This window comes from Felis catus, chromosome B2 (genome assembly GCF_018350175.1).
Source record: "Felis catus isolate Fca126 chromosome B2, F.catus_Fca126_mat1.0, whole genome shotgun sequence".
Lineage (NCBI taxonomy): Eukaryota > Metazoa > Chordata > Mammalia > Carnivora > Felidae > Felis > Felis catus.
Genome location: NC_058372.1, coordinates 514,711 through 535,390, shown reverse-complemented (window position 1 = coordinate 535,390; position 20,680 = coordinate 514,711). Strand labels below are relative to the sequence as shown.

General features: G+C 39.0%; 1 protein-coding gene across 7 annotated transcripts; it reads left to right on the top strand.

Annotated features, from left to right (window-relative positions):
* Nucleotides 1-752: 752 nt before the first annotated feature.
* LOC101101134 (olfactory receptor 12D2-like) lies at nt 753-19,533 on the top strand. Of its 7 annotated transcripts, none has more exons than XM_045057026.1 (5): nt 753-1,010; nt 15,210-15,489; nt 15,964-16,054; nt 16,853-16,905; nt 17,303-19,533. In XM_045057026.1, exon 5 carries the CDS (start codon nt 18,016-18,018, stop codon nt 18,964-18,966), a length of 951 nt encoding a protein of 316 aa, XP_044912961.1. In that variant the 5' UTR covers nt 753-1,010; nt 15,210-15,489; nt 15,964-16,054; nt 16,853-16,905; nt 17,303-18,015; the 3' UTR covers nt 18,967-19,533. The 7 variants fall into 7 exon arrangements, with proteins under 7 accessions (XP_044912961.1, XP_044912958.1, XP_044912956.1 ...); XM_045057023.1 differs by having other exon boundaries at nt 16,730-16,905; XM_045057021.1 differs by having other exon boundaries at nt 16,680-16,905.
* Nucleotides 19,534-20,680: the final 1,147 nt, after the last annotated feature.

Sequence of the window (20,680 nt, the reverse complement as noted above, 5' to 3'; positions counted from 1 at the left end):
AGCCCAGGAGCAGAGTGGGGTCTGGGAGGTTCTCAGGCCACACAGGGAGAAGCAGTTCCACTGCTGGAAGGCAATTTGGTAGAGACTGTTGAAGCCACCTGGTCCCAGCAGACCCCAAAGAATGCCCACATTTGCTGGTACTGGAACAAGGTCTTTAAGGGTGAAGCCTGGTGCCAGAAGTGTGTTGTGATTTTCCATAATCCTTGAAATGCTGCTACTACACTATCTCGCAAACTTTTTTGGGGGTGGGCTGGCACCTGGCTGCTGTGTTGCATCCACACGACTCCTGAAACAATACTACGGGCACCAGTGACAGTCACAACAAAGTTTATTACAATGAGAGGCAAGGCCGACTGATTGGGACCAACACTCTTGATAAGCATGTGGCCTCAAACAGCCGGGGTACGGAGTTTTTAAAGCCAATCACATCGTTTTATCATTATCTGGGAACAGAAGAGAGAAACAGTTCCCAGATTAGTTAGAAACAGTTGCCAGATGAGTCAGAAACAGTTATTGAATGAGGTGATTATTTTAGACTTTCTGCCGCTAAGTTGCAACCAGTGGATCTCCTTGACCTTGTCTTTGATGCTCTTTTTTTGAGCTTTTGTTTCCTTCATTGGTAAAGCCCGATTCACAAGAGTATGAAGTATGATTTACAAGAGTAAAAGCAAGGCTGTTATCTTTTGACCTTCAGTGTCAAAACAAAGTTGTTGTTTTTCAAGCTAAGTGTTAGCCTTACACTACAATTTAACCCTTACAGCAGGCTCGGGGCACTGGCAGCAGCAGGGACCAGCAAATGTCCCTGGGTGCAGCCAGCATTCAGCCATTGCTTGGTGAGAGCCTCCCACGGAGGGGCTGAACGGGTCCAAGCCAGAGTCCTTAAGAAGTAAGGTGCAGAGGAGGAGCCAAGATGGCAGAACAGCATGGAAGCTTTTTGTGTGTCTCTTTTGTGTGAAGCTTTTTGTGTGTCCCACGAAGAGCTGAACGTGGGGAACAAGAAGCCATGAAAGGTAGGGAACCCCTTTTGTGGGAGGAGAGAGGCCAGAGACTGGGGAGGGGGAAGCATAGGGGAAAAACACCCATCCCCAAAGCAGCTGGAGAGAAAGTAGAAAATTGGAAACAGCCACAGGAACTAAACCAAAAAGGGAGAAAGAAGAAAAGAGAGGGTTTAAATTCCATTAAGACAGTAAACAAGGGGAGCACAAAGGCTGCAACTCCGCAGCTCGATACCTGGTGGTGATCTGGTGGGAAAGGTGAATCCCCAAAAACAGAGTGGGGTCTGGGAGGTTCTCAGACCACACGGGGAAAAGCGGTTCCACTGCTGGAAGGACGTTTGGTAGACACTGTTGAAGCCACCTGGTCCCAGCAGACCCCAGAAGGTGGCCACATTAGCTGGTGCTGGGGCAAGGTCATTAAGGGTGAAGCCTGGTGCCTGATGTGTGTTGTGATTTTCCATAATCCCTAAAATGCTGCTGCCACACTGTCTTGTGAACATTTTCTGGGAAGGGTTGCCACCTGGCTGCAGTCTCGGGCACCGGCAACAAAAGGGTCCAGTGGGCATTCCTGGGTGCAGCCGACATTCGGCCATTGCTCGGTGAGACCCTCCCACAGAGGGGCAGACCGGGTCAAAGCCTCAGTCCTTCAGAAGTAAGGGGCTGGGAAAAACAGCCACATCTGAGACAAAACGTGGGAGAGAGGTGCTGCCTGGGGCCTGGTCACAGAGAGTGAAAACACGGGGAATGGACGAGAGCTGAAGACAGGACAGATGCATCATTGCTGCTCTGGGAGAACAGACTGGGTAGCTGGGTGGCACCATTTTCACCATTCCCGCGCATGCCCACCTACAAGCGCCACAACAATCCACCCCCGTAGGCTAGCAGCGCCATCTAGGGGAGAGAGGAGAGGTTACACCGAGCCCTACCCAACTGGGCCAAATTTGCTCTTCAAGAACACAAGTCTCACCGCCAGCTTAGTTTATTGACTATGAAGAGCTACACAGACTGACTTCTAGGGGAAAAGGAAGCAATTTCAGTCCTACTTCAATCTGTTAGCAGGTTCATCTATTCAATTTCTTTCTTTTTTTTCTCCTCTTTTTCCTTTTTCTCTTTTACACTTCTTTTCTTTTTCTTGAATACAGAAAGAGAAGCAACTCATTTTTATTTTCAATTTTTATTAAAAATATCTGTCTTTAATTTTTATTACTATTTTTATTACTATCACGTGTAAATTTTTTCAAATTCTACTTTACTTCCATCATTTTATTTTAGTCTACTTCAGTGTACTCATTTTTTCAAATTTTCAAACATTTTTTCTTTTTTTTCTTTTTTTCTTTCTTTTTCTTTTTTCTTTTTCCTTTCTTTACTTTTTCTTGAATAAAGAGAAAAACTTCATTTTTACTTTCAATTTCTTTTAAAAATATTTTTATTTAATTTTTATTATCATATACTTTTTTCTTTTATGTAATTTTGTTTTCAAATTCTATCTTTTTTTAAATTTTTTTTAAATTTTTTTTCAACGTTTATTTATTTTTGGGACAGAGAGAGATAGAGCATGAACGGGGGAGGGGCAGAGAGAGAGGGAGACACAGAATCGGAAACAGGCTCCAGGCTCCGAGCCATCAGCCCAGAGCCCGACGTGGGGCTCGAACTCACGGACCGCAAGATCGTGACCTGGCTGAAGTCGGACGCTTAACCAACTGCGCCACCCAGGCACCCCTCAAATTCTATCTTACTATCACTTTATTTCAGTCTACTACAGTGTATTCACTGTTTCAAATTTTCAAACGATTTCTTTTTTCATTTTTTCTTTTTTATCTTTTTTCTTTTTCATTTCTTTTCATTTTTCTTAAATATAGAAAATGAAAAAAATCATGTTTCCTTTTAATTTTTATTAAAAATATTTTTCTTTCATTTTTTTCTCCTATATTCTCTAATTTTGGGTATATTTTTTCAAATTCTATTTTACCCACATCATCTCATTTTAGTCTACCTTAGTGTATCCATTTTTTCAAATTCTCAAACAATTTCCTTTTTTTTCTCTCCCCCCCCTTTTTTTTCATTTCTCTAATCTGTCAAACTACTTTCAACACCCAGACCAAAACACACCTAGGATCTAGCATCATCTATTCGACTTGTGTGTGTGTTTCTAATTTTTAATTTTAATGTTTTTAAATTTTAATTTCTGAAATTTCAACTTTTCTACCTCATTAACTCCTTTTCTCCCTTCAAAATGACAAAGTGAAGGAATTCAACCCAAAAGAAAGAGCATGAAGACACGACAGCCAGGGATGTAACCAACACAGACACAAGCAAGAGGTCTGAATCAGAATTTAGAATCCTGATAATAAGAATACTAGCTAGAGTCGAAAATAGATTAGAATCCCTTTCTACAGAGATAAAAGAAGTCAAAAATAGCCACAATGAAATTAAAAATGCTATAACTGAGCTGCAATTATGGATGGATGCAGCAGCAGCAAGGATGGATGAGGCAGAACAGAGAATCAGCCATATAGAGAACAAACTTATACAGAATAATGAAGCAGAAAAAAAGAGGGAGATTGAGGCAAAAGAGCACTAGTTAAGAATTAGAGAAATCGGTGACTCCTTAAAAAGGAACATCAGAATCATAGGGGTCCCAGAGGAGGAAGAGAGAGAAATAGGGTTGAAGTGTTATGTGAGCTAATCATAGCAGAAAACTTTCCTAACCTGGGGAAAGACACAGACATCAAAACCCAGAAAGCACAGAGGACCCCCATTAGATTCAACAAAAAGCGACCATCTACAAGGCATATCATAGTCAAATTCACAAAATACTCAGGCAAGGAGAGAATCATGAAAGCAGCAAGGGAAAAAAAAAAAGTCCCTAACCTACAAGGGAAGACAGATCAGGTTTGCAGCAGACCTATCCACAGAAACTTGGCAGGCCAGAAAGGAGTGGTGGGATATATTCAGTGTGCTGAATCAGAAAAATAGGAGCCAAGAATTCTTTATCCAGCAAGGCTGTCATACAAAAGATAAAGGGTGATAAAAAAGTTTCCCACAAACAAAAATTAAAGGAGTTTGTGACCACTAAACCAGCCCTGCAAGAAATTTTAAGGGGGACTCTCTGAGGGGAGAAAATATGAAAAAAAAAATACACACACACACACACACACACACACACACACACACACACATACATAAACATACACACCAAAAGCAACAAAAGATTAGAAAGGACGAGAGAACACCACCAGAAACTCCACCTCTACAAACATCATAATGGCAATAGATTCATATCCTTCAGTACTCATTCTAAACAACAATGGACTCAATGCTCCAATCAAAAGACATAGGGTAACAGAATAGATAAGAAAACAAGATCCATCTATATGCTGCCTACAAGAGACCCACTTTAGACCTAAAGACACCTACAGATTGAAAATAAGGGGATGGAGTGCCATCTATCATGCTAATGTTCAACAAAAGAAACCTGGAGTGGCCATACTTACATAAGACAATCTAGACTTCATTTTTTTAATTTTTTTTCATTGTTTAATGTTTTTTAATCTAGACATTAAAATAAAGAATGTATTAAGAGATGCAGAAGGGCATTATATCATAATCAAGGGGTCTATCCACCAACAAGACCTAACAATTGTAAACATTTATGTGCCAAATGTGAAAGCACACAAATATATAAATCAACCACACACATAAAGAAACTCATCGATAGTAATACCATAATAGTAGGAGACTTCAACACCCCACTCACAACAATGGACACATCATCTAATCAAAAAATCAACAAGGAAACAATGGCTTTGAATGACACACTGGACCAGATGGACTTCACAGATATATTCAGAACATTTCATCCTAAAGCAGTAGAATATACATTCTTCTCCAGTGCACACGGAACGTTCTCCAGAATAGACCATATACTGGGACACAAATCAGCCCTAAGTAAGTACAAAAAGATCGAGATCATACCATGCATATTTTCAGACCACAATGCTATGAAACTCGAAATGAACCACAAAAAAATTTGGAAAGGTAGGAAATACTTGGAGACTGAAGAACATCCTACTAAAGAATGAATGGGCTAACCAAGCAGTTAAAGAGGAAATTAAAAAGTACATGGAAGTCAATGAAATTGACACCACCACAACCCAAAACCTCTGGGACAGAGCAAAGGCCATCATAAGAGGAAAGTATATAGCAATCCAGGCCTTACTAAAGAAGGAAGAAAGATCTCAGATACACAACCTAACCTTACGCCTTAAGGAGCTGGAAAAAGAACAGCAAATAAAACCCAAAACCAGCAGAAGACAGGAAATAATAAAGATTAGAGCAGAAATTAATGCTATTAAAACCAACCAACCAACCAACCAACAAACAAAAAACGGTAGAACAGATCAATGAAACCAGAAGCTGGTTCTTTGAAAGAATTAACAAAATTGATAAACCACTAGCCAGTTTGATCAAGAAGAAAAAGGAAAGGACCCAAATAAGTAAAATCAAGAATGAAAGAGGAGAAATCACAAACAACACAACAGAAATAAAAACAATAATAAGAGAATATTATGAGCAATTATATGCCAATAACATGGGCAATCTGGAAGAAATGGACAAATTCCTAGAAATGTATACACTACCAAAAGTGAAACAGGAAGAAATAGAAAATTTGAACAGACCCATAACCAGTAAGGAAATCGAATTAGTGATCAAGAATCTCTCAAAAAACAAGAGTCCAGGGCCAGACAGCTTTCCAGGGGAATTCTACCAAACATTTAAGGAAGAGTGAACACCTATTCTCTTGAAGGTGTTCCAAAAAATAGAAATGGAAGAAAAACATCCAAACTCTTTCTATGAAGCCAGCATTACCTTGATTCCAAAACCAGACAGAGACCCCACTAAAAAGGAGAACTATAGACCAATTTCCCTGATGAACATGGATGCAAAAATCCTCAACAAGATATTAGCCAACCGGATCCAACAATACATTTAAAAAAATTATTCACCATGACCAAGTGGGATTTATACCTGGGATGCAGGGCTGGTTCAATATCCACAAAACAATTAACAGGATTCATCACATCAATAAAAGAAAGGACAAGAACCCTATGATCCTCTGAATAGATGCAGAGGAAGCATTTGACAAAATACAACATCCTTTCTTGATAAAAGCCCTCAAGAAAGTAGGGATAAAAGGATCATACCTCGAGATCGTAAAAGCCATATATGAACGACCCAACACTAATATCATCCTCAATGGGGAAAAACTGAGAGCTTTCCGCCTAAGGTCAGGGACAAGACAGGGATGTCCACTCTCACCACTGTTACTCAACATAGTATTGGAAGTCTTAGCCTCTGCAATCAGACAACACAAAGAAATGAAAGGCATCCAAACTAGCCAGGAGGAGGTAAAATTTTCATAGTAGCTATCAAGACAGTATGGTACTGGCACAAGAACAGACACTCAGATCAATGGAATAGAATAGAGAACCCAGAAATGGACTCACAAACGTATGGCCAACTAATCTTTGACAAAGCAGGAAAGAATATCCAATGGAATAAAGACAATCTCTTCAGCAAGTGGTGCTGGGAAAACTGGACAGTGACATGCAGAAGAATGAACCTGGACCACTTTCTTACACCATACACAAAAATAAACTCAAAATGGATGAAAGACCTAAACGTAAGACAGGAAGCCATCAAAATCCTCAAGGAAAAAGCAGGCAAAAACCTCTTTAATCATGACCTCAGCAATTTCTTACTCAACACGTCTCCAGAGGCAAGGAAAACAAAAGCAAAAATGAACTACTGGGACCTCATCAAAATAAAAAGCTTCTGCACAGTGAAGGAAACAATCAGCAAAACTAAAAGGCAACCAACAGAATGGGATAAGATATTTGCAAATGACATATCAGATAAAGGGTTAGTATCCAAAGTCTGTAAAGAACTTACCAAACTCAACACCGAAAAAACAAATAATCCAGTGAAGAAATGGGCAAAAGACATGAATAGACACTTCTCCAAGGAAGACATCCAGATGGCCAACTGACACAGGAAAAAATGTTCTACGTCACTCATTATCAGGGAAATACAAATCAAAACCACAATGAGATACCACCACACACCTGTCAGAATGGCTAACATTAACAACTCAGGCAACAACAGATGTTGGTGAGGATGCGGAGAAAGAGGATCTCTTTTGCATTGTTGGTGGCAGTGCAAGCTGGTGCGGCCACTCTGGAAAAAAGTATGGAGGTTCCTCAAAAAACTAAAAATAGAACTACCCTACGACCCAGCAATTGCACTACTAGGCATTTATCCACGGGAAACAGGTGTGCTGTTTCAAAGGGACACATGCACCCCCATGTTCATAGCAGCACTATCAACAATAGCCAAAGTATGGAAAGAGCCCAAATGTCCATAGATGGATGAATGAATAAAGAAGATGTGGTATATATGTATACACAATGAAGTATTAGCAGTCAAAAAGAATGAAATCCTGCCATTTGCAACTGTGTGGATAGAACTGGAGGGTATTATGCTAAGTGAAATTAGTCAGTCAGAGAAAGACAGATATCATATGACTTCGCTCATATGAGGACTTTAAGGGACAAAACATATGAACATAAGGGAAGGGAAATGAAAATAATATAAAAACAGGGAGGGGGACAAAACATAAGAGACTCATACATATGGAGTACAAACTGAGGGTTAATGGATGGGTTATGGGAGGGGGGTTGGCTAAATGGGTGAGGGGCATTAAGGAATCTACTCCTGAAATCATTGTTGTACTATATGGTAATTAATTTGGATGTAATTTTAAAAAATAATAATAACATAAAAGCAAAAAAAAAAAGAATCAATTTAATTCTATTTCATGTCAGGAGAAGGGAGAAGGCAGAAAGGAAAATGAAAGACAATTTTTTCCTTGATTTCTCTAATGTATATGGGTAGTATATGTGAAATACAGAAAGAAACATACACAAGTAAATTCCGGAATAAAATACATAAATGAATTCTGGAATGGCTTTGGAAAAAATAAAAATTAAAAAATTAATTAACCTTTGAAAAGCAGGAAAGAACATCCAATGGGGAAAACACAGTAACTTCAAAAACTGCTTTTTAGAAAATTGGACGGCTATACACAAGAGAAGGAAAGTAGGCCACATTCTTACACCATACACAAAAATAAATTCAAAAGGCACTAAAGACATAAATATGAGGCCTGAAATCATAAAGGTCCTAGAACAGAGGACAAGCAGTAATTATTCTGACATCAGCTGTAGCAGTTTCTTACTAGATATGTCTTCTGAGGCAAGGGAAATAAGAGAAAATATAAACTATTGGGACACCATCAAAATAAAAAGCTTCTGCACAGTAAAGAAAAAAATCAACAAAACTAAAAGGCAACCTATGTAATGGAAGAAGATATTTGAAAATGACATATCTGATAAAGGAATTGTGTCCAAAATATATAAAGAACTTATAAAACCCAACACCTAGGGGTGCCTGTATAGCTCAGTTAGTTAAGTGCCAACTTCGACTCAGGTCATGATCTCGTGGTTCATGAGTTCAAGCCCCATGTCAGGCTTTGTGTTGACAGTTCAGAGCCTGGAGCCTGCTCGGATCCTGTGTCTCCTCTCCCTTCCCCTCCCCTGCTCTTGCTCTGTCTCTCTCTCTCAAAAATAAAAATAAACATTAAAAAATTTATAAAACTCAACACCCAAAACACATATAAAACAACCTAAAAATGGGCAGCAAATATGAACATACATTTCTCCAAAGACATCCAGATGGCCAAGAAACACATGAAAAGATGGTCAACACTACTCAAACTCAAGGAATACAAATCAAAACTACGATGAGATATGACTTCACACCTGTCAGAATGGCTAAAATTAATGACACAGGAAACAACAGATGTTGGCCAGGTTGCAGACAAAGAGAACCCTTTTGCACTGTTGGTGGAGATGCAAACTGGTGCAGCCACTCTGGGAAACAGTATGGAGGTTCCTCAAATAGTTAAAAATACAACTACCCTATTATCCAGTAATCACACTATTTTTATCCAGAAGTTTTTAAAAGCATTAATTCAAAGAAATACATGCACACCTATACTTATAGCCAACATTATTTACAATAGCCAAATTATGGAAACAGCATCTTTCTGTAGTGGGTAGGCTTTTGTCTATTACACACCCTTTCACTACAATTTCACCTTTCAAGATTCCTGGCTTTACCCGAGTATCTCCATTTTAACTCATTACATGTGATGACCTTAGCTTTTTCTTCTATAAACAAAGTTGCCTAGAACATTGAAATCACTTGGGAAGTGATCAAAGGTCCTCATTTTTATATTTTATTTTTTAAATATAATTTATTGTCAAATTGGCTTACATACAACACTCAGTTCTCATCCCAAAAGTGCCCTCCTCAATGCCCATCACCCACTTTTCCCTCTCCCCCACACCCCATCAACCCTCAGTTTGTTCTCTGTATTTAAGAATCTCTTATGGTTTGCCTCCCTCCTTTTCTGTTTGTAACTATTTTTCCCCCTTCCCATCCCCCATAGTCTTCTGTTAACTTTCTTAAGATCCACATATGAGTGAAAACATATGATATCTGTCTTTCTCTGACTGATTTATTTCACTTAGCATAATACCCTCCAGTTCCATCTACATTGGTGCAAATGGCATGATTTTATTCTTTCTCATTGCCAAGTAGTATTCCATTGTATATATAAACCACATCTTCTTTTTTCTTTCAATATATGAAATTTATTGTCAAATTGGTTTCCATACAACACCCAGTGCTCATCCCAAAAGGTGCTCTCCTCAATACCCATCACCCACCCTCCCCTCCCTCCCACCCCCCATCAACCCTCAGTTTGTTCTCAGTTTTTAAGAGTCTCTTATGCTTTGGCTCTCTCCCACTCTAACCTCTTTTTTTTTTTCCTTCCCCTCCTCCATGGGTTTCTGTTAAGTTTCTCAGGATCCACATAAGAGTGAAAACATATGGTATCTGTCTTTCTCTGTATGGCTTATTTTACTTAGCATCACACTCTCCAGTTCCATCCACGTTGCTACAAAGGGCCATATTTCATTCTTTCTCATTGCCATGTAGTACTCCATTGTGTATATAAACCACAATTTCTTTATCCATTCATCAGTTGATGGACATTTAGGCTCTTTCCATAATTTGGCTATTGTTGAGAGTGCTGCTATAAACATTGGGGTACAAGTGCCCCTATGCATCAGTACTCCTGTATCCCTTGGGTAAATTCCTAGCAGTGTTATTGCTGGGTCATAGGGTAGGTCTATTTTTAATTTTCTGAGGAACCTCCACACTGCTTTCCAGAGTGGCTGCACCAATTTACATTCCCACCAACAGTGCAAGAGGGTTCCCATTTCTCCACATCCTCACCAGCATCTATAGTCTCCTGATTTGTTCATTTTGGCCACTCTGACTGGCGTGAGGTGATATCTGAATGTGGACAAACCACATCTTCTTTATCCATTCATCAGTTGATGGACATTTAGACTCTTTCCATAATTTGGCTATTGTTGAAAGCACTGCTATAAACATTGGGGTACATGTGTTCCTATGAATCAGCACTCCTGTACCACTTGGGTAAATTCCTAGCAGTGCTATTGCTGGGTTATAGGGTAGTTCTATTTTTAATTTTTTGAGGAATCTCCACACTGTTTTCCAGCCTCAAGACATTTTTTAAAAGAACATTCTATAAGATAAGAAGACCTAAAATAAAACAATATTAATTAATATATAGTTTGTTCAATGGGGGGAAAGTGGAAGAATAGGTCATGTATAGGAGGGAACTTTGAATTTTTGGAGCTGGTATCACATTTGTGAAGAAAGGATTACTAGTGTGTCTGCAGAGACGCAAAGTAGAGCCAGGTCTGACTGATACTCTCACAGCATGTAAACAGTCTATAGTTCCATGTTGAATAACAGTGGTGAGAGTGGACATCCCTGCTGTGTATCCAACCTTAGGGGTACAGCTCACAGTTTTTCCACATTGAGGATGATATTAGCTGTGGGTCTTTTGTATATGGCCTTTATGATCTTGAGTTAAGTTCTTCTATCCCTACTTACTGGAGGTTTTTATCAAGAAAGAATGCTGTATTTTCTCAAATGTTTTTCTTGCATCTATTGAGAGAACCATATGGTTCTTATTCTCTCTTTTCTCATTGTGGTGCACCACAGTGATTGATTTGCTAATATTGTACAAGCCCTGCATCCCAGGAATAAATCCCACTTGATTGTGGTGAATAATTCTTTTAATGTACTCTTGAATTCAATTAGCTGTATAGAGTTCAGAACTTTTTGTGTCGATGTTCAAAAGGGATATTGCTCTGTGGTTCTCCTTTTTAGTGGGGTCTTTGTCTGTTTTTGGAATCAAGGTATTTCTGGCCTCATAGAATTAGTTTGGAAGTTTTCCTTCCATTTCTATTTTTTGGAACAGTTTCAAAACTATAGGTATTAATTCTTCTTTAAATGTCTGGTAGAATTCCCCTGGGAGGCCATTTGGCCCTGGACTCTTGTTTGTTTGGAGATTTTTGTTTACTAATTCAATTTCTTTAACAACTATGAATCTGTTCAAATTTTCTATTTTTTCCTGTTTAAGTTTCAGTAGTTTATATGTTTCTATGAATTTATCCATCTCTTCCAGATTTCCCAAATTGACATTAATTGCTTATAATATTCTCTTACAATTTTTTTGTATTTCCGTAGTGTTGGGTGTGATCTATCCTCTTTCATTCATGATTTCATCTATTTGGGTTCTTTCTATTTTCTTTTGAGAAGACTGGCTAGGGGGTTATCAGTTTTGTTAATTCTTTCAAAAAATTCCTAGTTTTGTTTATCTCTTCTACTATTATTTTGATTTCCATGTCATTTATTTCAGCTTTAATGTTTATTATTTCCCTCCTTCTGCTGGTTTTTGCCCTTTATTTGTTGTTCTTTTTCCAGCTTCTTTAGATGTAAGGTTAGGTTGTACATTTCAGACTTTTATTCCTTCTTGAGGAAGATCTGAATTGCTATATACTTCCTTCTTATAACTGCTTTTGCTGCAGCCCAGAGGTTGAGGACTATGACATTTTCATTTTCATTGGCTTCCATGTATTTTTTTTTTATTTCTTCTTCAATTTCCTGGTTAACCCATACATCATTTAATAGGATGTTCTTTAACCTCAATGTATTGGTTATATTTCCAAGTGTTTTTTTTTTCATGTAGTTGACTTTGAGTTTCATAAGGTCTAAATATGCATGGGATGATCTCAGTCCTTTTGCACTCATTGAGGCCTGATTTGTGACCCAGTATGTGATCTGTTCTATAGAAAGTTCCATGGGCACTTCAAAAGAATGTGTACCTTACTGCTTTAGGATGAAATGTTCTGATATATCTGTTAAGTCCATCTGGTCCAATGTGTCATTCAAAGTCATTGCTTCTTTGTTGATTTTATGCTTAGATGATCTGTCCATTGCTACAAGTAGGGCGTTAAAATTCCTTACTATTATTGTATTATCATCAATGAGTTTCTGTAAATTTGTTCTTAACTGATTTATGTAATTAGATTCCTTCAAGTTGGGGACATAAATATTTACCATTGTTAGATCTTGTTGTTGGATAGTCCTAGCCTCAGCAATCAGAAACAAAAAAATAAATAAATAAAAGGCATCCAAATTGGCAAGGAAGAAGTCAAGCTTTTGCTCTTTGCATACAACATGATCTCTATGTGGAAAACTCAAAAGATTGCACCAAAAAATTCCTAGAACTGATACATGAATTCAGCAAAGTTGCAGGATATAAAATCAACATACAGAAACTGTTGCATTTCTATACACCAATAATGAACCAGCAGAAAGAGAAATCAAGGAATCAATTCCATTCACAATTACACCAAAAACTATGAGATACCTAGGAATAAACCTAACTAAAAAGGTAAAAGAGCTGTACTCTGAAAACTACAGAATACATCTGAAAGAAATTGAAGAAGACACAATGAAATAGAAAAACATTCTATGTGGGGCGCCTGGGTGGCTCAGTCGCTAAAGCATCCAACTTCGGCTCAGGTCATGATCTCATGGTTTTTGAGTTCAAACCCCGCGTCGGGCTCTGTGCTGACAACTCAGAGCCTGGAGCCCACCATGGATTCTGTGTCTCCCTTTCTCTCTGATCCTCCCCTGCTCATGTTCTGTCTCTCTCTCTCTTTCAAAAATAAATATTCAAAAATTTTTTAAAAAAAGAAAAACATTCCATGCTCATAGATTTGAAGAACAATTGTTGTTAAAATGTTGATACTACCCAAAGCAATCTACACATGAAATCCAATCCCTATCAAAGTAACACCAGAATTCTTGACAGAGCTAGAACAAACAATCCTAAAATTTGTATGGAACCACAAAAGACCCTGAAGAGCCAAAGCAATCTTGAAAAAGAAAACCAAAGCTGGAAACATCACTATCCCAGACTTCAAGATGTATTACAAAGCTGTTATCATCAAAATAGTATGTTACTGGCACAAAAACGGACACTCAGATAGATGAAACAGAATAGAAAACCCAGAAATGGACCTACAAACGTAGGGCAAACCAATCTTTGACAAAGAAGGAAAGAATATCCAATGGAATAAAGACCATCTCCTCAGCAAATGGTGCTGGGAAAACTGGACAGTGACATACAGAATAAACCTGGACCACTTTCTTACATTTTGTTAACTCAAAATGGGTGAAATACCTAAATGTGAGACAGAAAGCATCAAAATCATAGAGAAGGAAACAGGCAGGAACCTCTCTGACCTCAGTTGTAGCAACTTCTTACTAGATACATCCACGGAGTTAAGGAAAAGAAAAACAAAAATGAACTACTGGGTCTCATCAAGATAAAAAGCAAAGAAAACAACAAAACTAAAAGTCAGCTGATGGAATGGGAGAAGATATTTGCAAATGACATATCAGATAAAGGGCTGGTATCCAAAATCTATAAAGATCTTATCAAACTCAACACCCAAAGAACACATAATCCAGTTAAACTGTGCAGAAGACATAAACACACACTTCTCCAAAGAAGACATCCATATGGCTAACACATGAAAATATGTTCAACATCATTCATCATCAGGGAAACACAAATCAAAACTACAATGAGATATCATTTCATGCCAGTCAGAATGGCTAACATTAACAACACAGGAAACAACAGGTGTTGGTGAGAATATTGAGAAAGGGGAACACTTTTGCACTGTTGGTAGAAATGTAAACTGGTGCAGCCATTCTGGGAAACAGTATGGATGTTCCTGAAAAAGTTAAAAATAGAACTAGCCTACGACTCAACAATTGCACTATTAGGTGTTTATACAAAGGATACAAAGATGCTGATTTGAAGGAGCACATGCACCCCAATGTTTATAGCAGCACTATCAACAATAATCAAATTATGGAAAGAGCAAAAATGTCCACTGACTGATGAATGGATAAAGAAGATGTGGTATATATACAATAGAATATTACTCAGCAATAAAAATTAATGAAACTTTGCCATTTATAAAGACATAGATAGGACTAGAGTGTATAACGCTAAGCAAAATAAGTCAGTCAGAGAAAGAAAAATACCATATGATTTCACTCATATGTGGATTTTGAGAAACAAACAGATGAGCATAGGGAAAAGGAAGGCAAAATAAGATAATAACAGTAAATAAAATCTTAAAAGACTCTTAAATACAGAGAACAAACTGAGGGTTGATGGAGGGGAGGTGGGGGAAAGGCTGGGTGGGGGATGGGTACTAGGAGGGCATTTGTTGGGATGAGAAATGGAGGTTGTATACAAGTGATGAATCACTAAATTCTAGTACACTATATGTAAACTACCTTAAATTTAAATAAAGTCTTGGAAGAAAAAAATAAAAGACTATAGTTCTAAACAGCAAATGTAAAACTCTAATAAACAAATGAGTTACATAATGTGTGGGGCTCACAGCAAAATAAAAATACAGAATTCTGGGGCACCTGGGTGGCTCAATTAGTTGAGTGTCCGACTTTGGCTCAGGTCATGATCTCATGGCTTGTGAGTTCAAGCCCCGCATCAAGCTCTGTGCTGACAGCTCAGAGCCTGGAGCCTGCTTCAGATTCTGTGTCTCCCTCTCTCTCTGCCCACACTCGCTCACTCGCTCTCTCTCTCTCTCTCAAAAATAGATAAGAATTTAAAAAATTCAGAGCTCCTCGTTCAAAGTTACTGAGACTTTCAAGATGGTGAAACAGAGCATCAAATCAGGCACAGAGCCCATGGTGACTGCAGCATGTCTATGAAGCTTCCATACAATCAAAGAATGTTCAAGACTATTTCATTTTGACTTGAAAATAATTTCTAAACAAGACCTCAGAGAGACAACACATAACGAGGAAAATCGTTCCTCGTTACTTCATCAAAATGCCGGATTTCTTGACATCTGTAGGAACTTCAGATAAAGTTGATGTGGGTGGTATTTTGAAAGAAATTAGACCACACTGCAGTTAGCTGAAGAACTGGAGTCTTGGTTTAAATCCCAGCTTCACAATTGATTGTAACACAGGCACATTTAACGGCAGTGAAATTTACTGACAGTAGACCCTGAGCATTCTCTCCACACACAAGCATCAACATGTGAAACAATGGATGAGTTCATTGCCTTCATGGTGGTGGTCATACGACAATACAGGGAAGCCAAATCATCACATGCACACTTGACACATATACAGATATACTTGTCGATGATTCCTCAACAACATGGGGAAACAGCAAAACTACTTAAATCATTTGAGCCCCCATTTTCTTATAATGAGAGATGATTTTACTACTTCTCTTGCTGGGTGTTTGTAAGAAAAAAAATGAGCTAACACCTGTAAGGAACTCAGAATAAGAACTAATACAATAAGCGCACAATAAAAGTTATTTCCCTTCTATTTATAGCATATATGTGAACAAGGAATTTAAATGTGATAAATCTACAATGAATTCCTGCAAAGCAACAATAATGGATCTCAACACAAAGATGGACAGGGTACGTGGTGTTTATAATTGTTATAAGAAAATTTGCATAGATGGCATTGTATATATTCTTTGGATGAGGCTCACAGAATATTTTCACCTAAAGGATTCAGAAAGAAGTAGGGATACACATGGGAGAGACCAGCCTCATTCCTTAGAGAGATATGTGACCTTTGGAATCCCGATTTTAAAGAAACTAATTTAGTGCTAACACCAACAGTGAAGAATTGGGTTTAGAATAAACAGAAGCAATCACACTTTTCCTCATTCCTCTGTTTTCCATAGAATCAGAGTAATAAATACGTAGAATTTTAAAGGATATCATCATTCTATATGGATCAATGGAACATAACCGGCCCCCATTCCTTAATAAAATTTGCCAGATTTCTTTCATTTTATACAAAGTTTTTCAGGGAAGTGCCCATGATGACAAAGGAAGAAACAGTAATTGAACTAAGAAAACAGAGGAGGCCCCTGACAATTGTCCTGTCCATGACGCTGCAAATAAGGAAGAAACATAGAAAAGAAAATTTTAGGCTGGGGAGGGGGAGGGGGAACACTGGAACTCAAGATAGTAACACCCAAGAGGAACTGTCTTGAATTGCATGTATGGGAAAATACCCTGTTTATTCTCACAGCGATCCTGCTCACACCCAGGGGACACTCTCTCCGTGTTTATATGTCTAAGGTCTGTGGCTCCTGAGAGGCAGGAAGAATGTCAGAAGGAGACAAAGACGTTTCTGAACATGAAGAGCTCATGCTGCAATCCCAATATGAACAGTCACTTCAAATATCTTCCTGCCATTTTCAGGTGTTGGGAGTGTAAACCTGCAAAGCTGGGCAGGCTGTGAATCCGACAATCAGGTAAGAGAATGCCTTAGGACTCGGGCTGAGAGGACCCCATATTTTCTGTATGCTTGTTTACATGCAACGAAGCGCCCAGATCTAGAGCTGGTTTCCTATTTCATGATGGATTCGTGATTGCATTTGTGGATTGTGAAGGCTCTTTATACACTTTTATTTCCATATCTCATTCGCACCTCAGGAGGCCTGGTTCTCTAAATATTCTCCAGAGTAAATATGTAATCTCTCAGCATTAAAATTGCAGTGAAATAAATGACTGAGTAAGGACAAGTCTGATTAGAAATTGTCTTTAATGTTAGAAAAAGGTTTCTTCCCCAAATGAATTTTTGATCTAATTTTGTTTGGTGAGTCAGAGAACCCAAAATGATATTTGCCATACCATTTGTTTCTTACACAGGAGAGGTAGGATTAACAGTGTGAAAACATACTGTCAAAGAAAGCTAGTCTGACCTGCATGAAGCCAGCCTTTTACAGAGGTACAGCACAGATCAGGTATGTTCTCTAAATTCCTTCAACTCTACAGCGTAGAATCCCCCAGGCTATGGAGAAGTACTGCCTCATCAACCCACTCCTTTTTTCCTCTCACATCAAATCTTTCTGTTCTCCTCTCAGGGATTTCCCAAGCTTAGAAAAAAAAATCCCCTTTTTGTAGGAGGCACCCCATGTCTGCATCTCCATTCAGATTTCCTTCCATTGTTTTCATTCTCTCCTTCACTATATTCCTTAGTTAAAACCCTTCAGGGGCTTTTTTACACAGTCTGGAGGTAGCAGTCTGGACACCCATTAAAGTTTTCTCAGAAGGTAGATGGTAGGTTGGCTACGTGCTCTGAGTCTCTGGGAGAAAGAAACATATTAATGACAATCAAATAAGGGGAAAAAATGGTGGACCAATGGCCGAAAACCAACAGTTCACCATAATATCTAATAGTCTAATGAGGCAAAGCCTATAAAAGGTCTGATGTGGGAACTGTGTAAACAACAAGCTCTCCCTCAAGGAGGGAAAATCCTCAAAGAGGGAAAACTGTGTAGACGGGAAAATCCTCAGCTGCGAAGTCTCTGATTCTCAACAGAGGTACGCTCCATAGAGTAATTCATCCTTTCTCTTAAGCGATGCTGAATCAAACCTCAGTCACTGCATTTCTCCTCCTGGGAGTCACAGACATCCAAGCACTGCAGCCTTATCTCTTCGTGGTTTTCCTTGCAATTTACATGGTCAGTGTGGTTGGCAATGGAGCAGTCCTCCTGGTTGTCGTCTCTGATCCAAGACTCCATTTACCCATGTATTTCTTCCTGGGAAATCTGTCGTGTCTAGATATCTGCTACTCCACGGTGACACTGCCAAAGATGCTGGAGAACTTCTTCTCTACACGCAAGGCAATTTCCTTCTTGGGATGCATAAGCCAGCTTCACTTCTTCCACTTCCTGGGCAGCACGGAGGCCATGCTGTTGGCCGTGATGGCCTTTGACCGCTTTGTGGCCATCTGCAGGCCACTGCATTACTCTGTCATCATGAATTACCAGCTCTGCACCCGGATGGCTGTCACAGTCTGGACCATTGGTTTTTTCCATGCCCTGTTGCACTCCATGATGACCTCCCGCTTGAACTTCTGTGGTTCTCATCAGATCCATCACTTCTTCTGTGATGTCAAGCCTTTGCTGGAGTTGGCCTGCGGGAACACGGAGCTCAACCAGTGGCTTCTCAACACGGTTACCGGGACCATTGCCATGGGCCCCTTCTTCCTAACACTTCTTTCCTACTTCACCATAATCATCTCTCTTTTCTCCAAGACCCACTCCTGTAGTGCGCTCCGCAAAGCACTGTCCACGTGTGCCTCTCACTTCATGGTGGTCATTGTTTTCTATGCTCCTGTTACCTTCATTTACATATCTCCTACCTCAGGCAGCTCCATGCAGGACCAGGTCGCCGCTATCATGTACACTGTGGTCACTCCTATGCTGAACCCACTGATCTATACACTGAGGAACAAGGACGTGAAGGCTGCCTTGAGTAGGGTCTTCAGAAGGAGGGACGACCTGAGCAAATTCAGAGCACACTTCTAAGAAAGGAATCAACAGGAGATGATAAAGTTGGTGTGTGAGGTTAGACTGCTTCTCAGATCATGTACAATATGTGTAATAGGTGGAGCTGTCCAAAGATAAATGAGAAAGTCCAGCCTGATTGTGTTAAATAAAGCATTCCTAGGTACCATAATGGAAACATGAACCCATGGGACACCAGCCATAGAATCCTAATGTTCAATTTGTGTTCAGGATATGAGTTCATAAAAATGATTTTTAATGTATTTTTAGGGATTCTCTAATGACATCAGGGATAGAAATATGCCTATATACTCATATATTAGGTACATGAATACTACTTATGGCTCTTTGTGTGGCCCATCTACTTAACATATTTTATGTGAGTAAAAAAAAAATTCTTATATTGTTACATTTTGAGGATGAATTTTGAGCCACATTTACTGAATAGGATAAGAAATGGTAATTCTCAGGGGCACCTGGGTGGCTCAGTCGGTTAAGCCTCCGACTTCGGATCTGGTCATGATCTCACAGTTTGTGAGTTCAAGCCCTGCGTCAGGCTCTGTGCTAACAGCTCAGAGCCTGGAGCCTGCTGTGGATTCTGTGTGTGTGTGTGTGTGTGTGTGTGTGTGTGTGTGTGTGTGTGTGTGTCTTTCTTCCACTCCCTTGCTCACACCTTGTCTTTCTCTCTCTCAAAAATACATAAATATTAAAAACAAATTTTTAAAGAAATGGTAATTCACAAATGAGCTAAAGGAATTTTTAGTCAGTATGTATCTCCCTAAGCAGGAGGCAAGTAAGTGATTAAAACAAATGATTTAAGCACTAATAAACATGGACAAATTAGCCAATGTTTATCTAATGAGTTTTGGAAACCTTATCTCTAGAGATGTCTTAAAATCAACTGGAAAAACTGTAATTGAATACTGTTAAATATTACCGAAAGTGGAGACGGACTGGAAAAAAAATCTCAAAATCCCTCCCCAGCTAATCAGTATATTATTTTTCCCTCAATCTTTGGACACAAGAATGATGAGTTTCAAAAACCTACCTGTTTTTCTATTTTCTTTTCCTATTTCTATGCTTTCTTCATAGATTATAAATTATACCATACATTGTAACACTGGAGAAAAGTTCAGAATTCATCAAAATGTTGTCTGTTTCCCCTACTTGTCACCAAACCCATACATAGTGAAAGATACTATGTCATAATTGTATGAACTGAGGCATTTCTGGAGCTAATGTCAGGAGGCACTATATTCCCTACTTTCTAAGTCTTGGGAGTGGGCCTGAACGATGGTGGGGCAGCATTTTTGACTAGAGATGCAGATAAAGACTATGACAGGTCTTGATGAGCTCAGGGACTGACTGTTCAAATTCTCTGCATCCACCTTTGTGAACACAAACAATGTGGTTTCATCTCATCCACTGTTTTTCGTCCCCCAATTCTACTTTTGTTTATAAAAAAAAAATAAAATGTGTCTGTGGAGAAGACATTTCTACCCTGAACTGTCTCAGCCCCTCATTTCTGTTGATCAGAATTGTTTACAAAATCCAAGCTCCACACAGGCCATGAACAAGAGAAGAACACGTCATTATCTGGTTGGCTACTGTGGCCTAACACACTAGCATCCCCAAACACAGAAGCTGAAGACACCTATACCAGGAAGTTGCATTCTTCTGAGGCTCGGGAATTGGCAAGAACAGAGCAGGGCAGGGCTGGTTCTCCTCGATCATG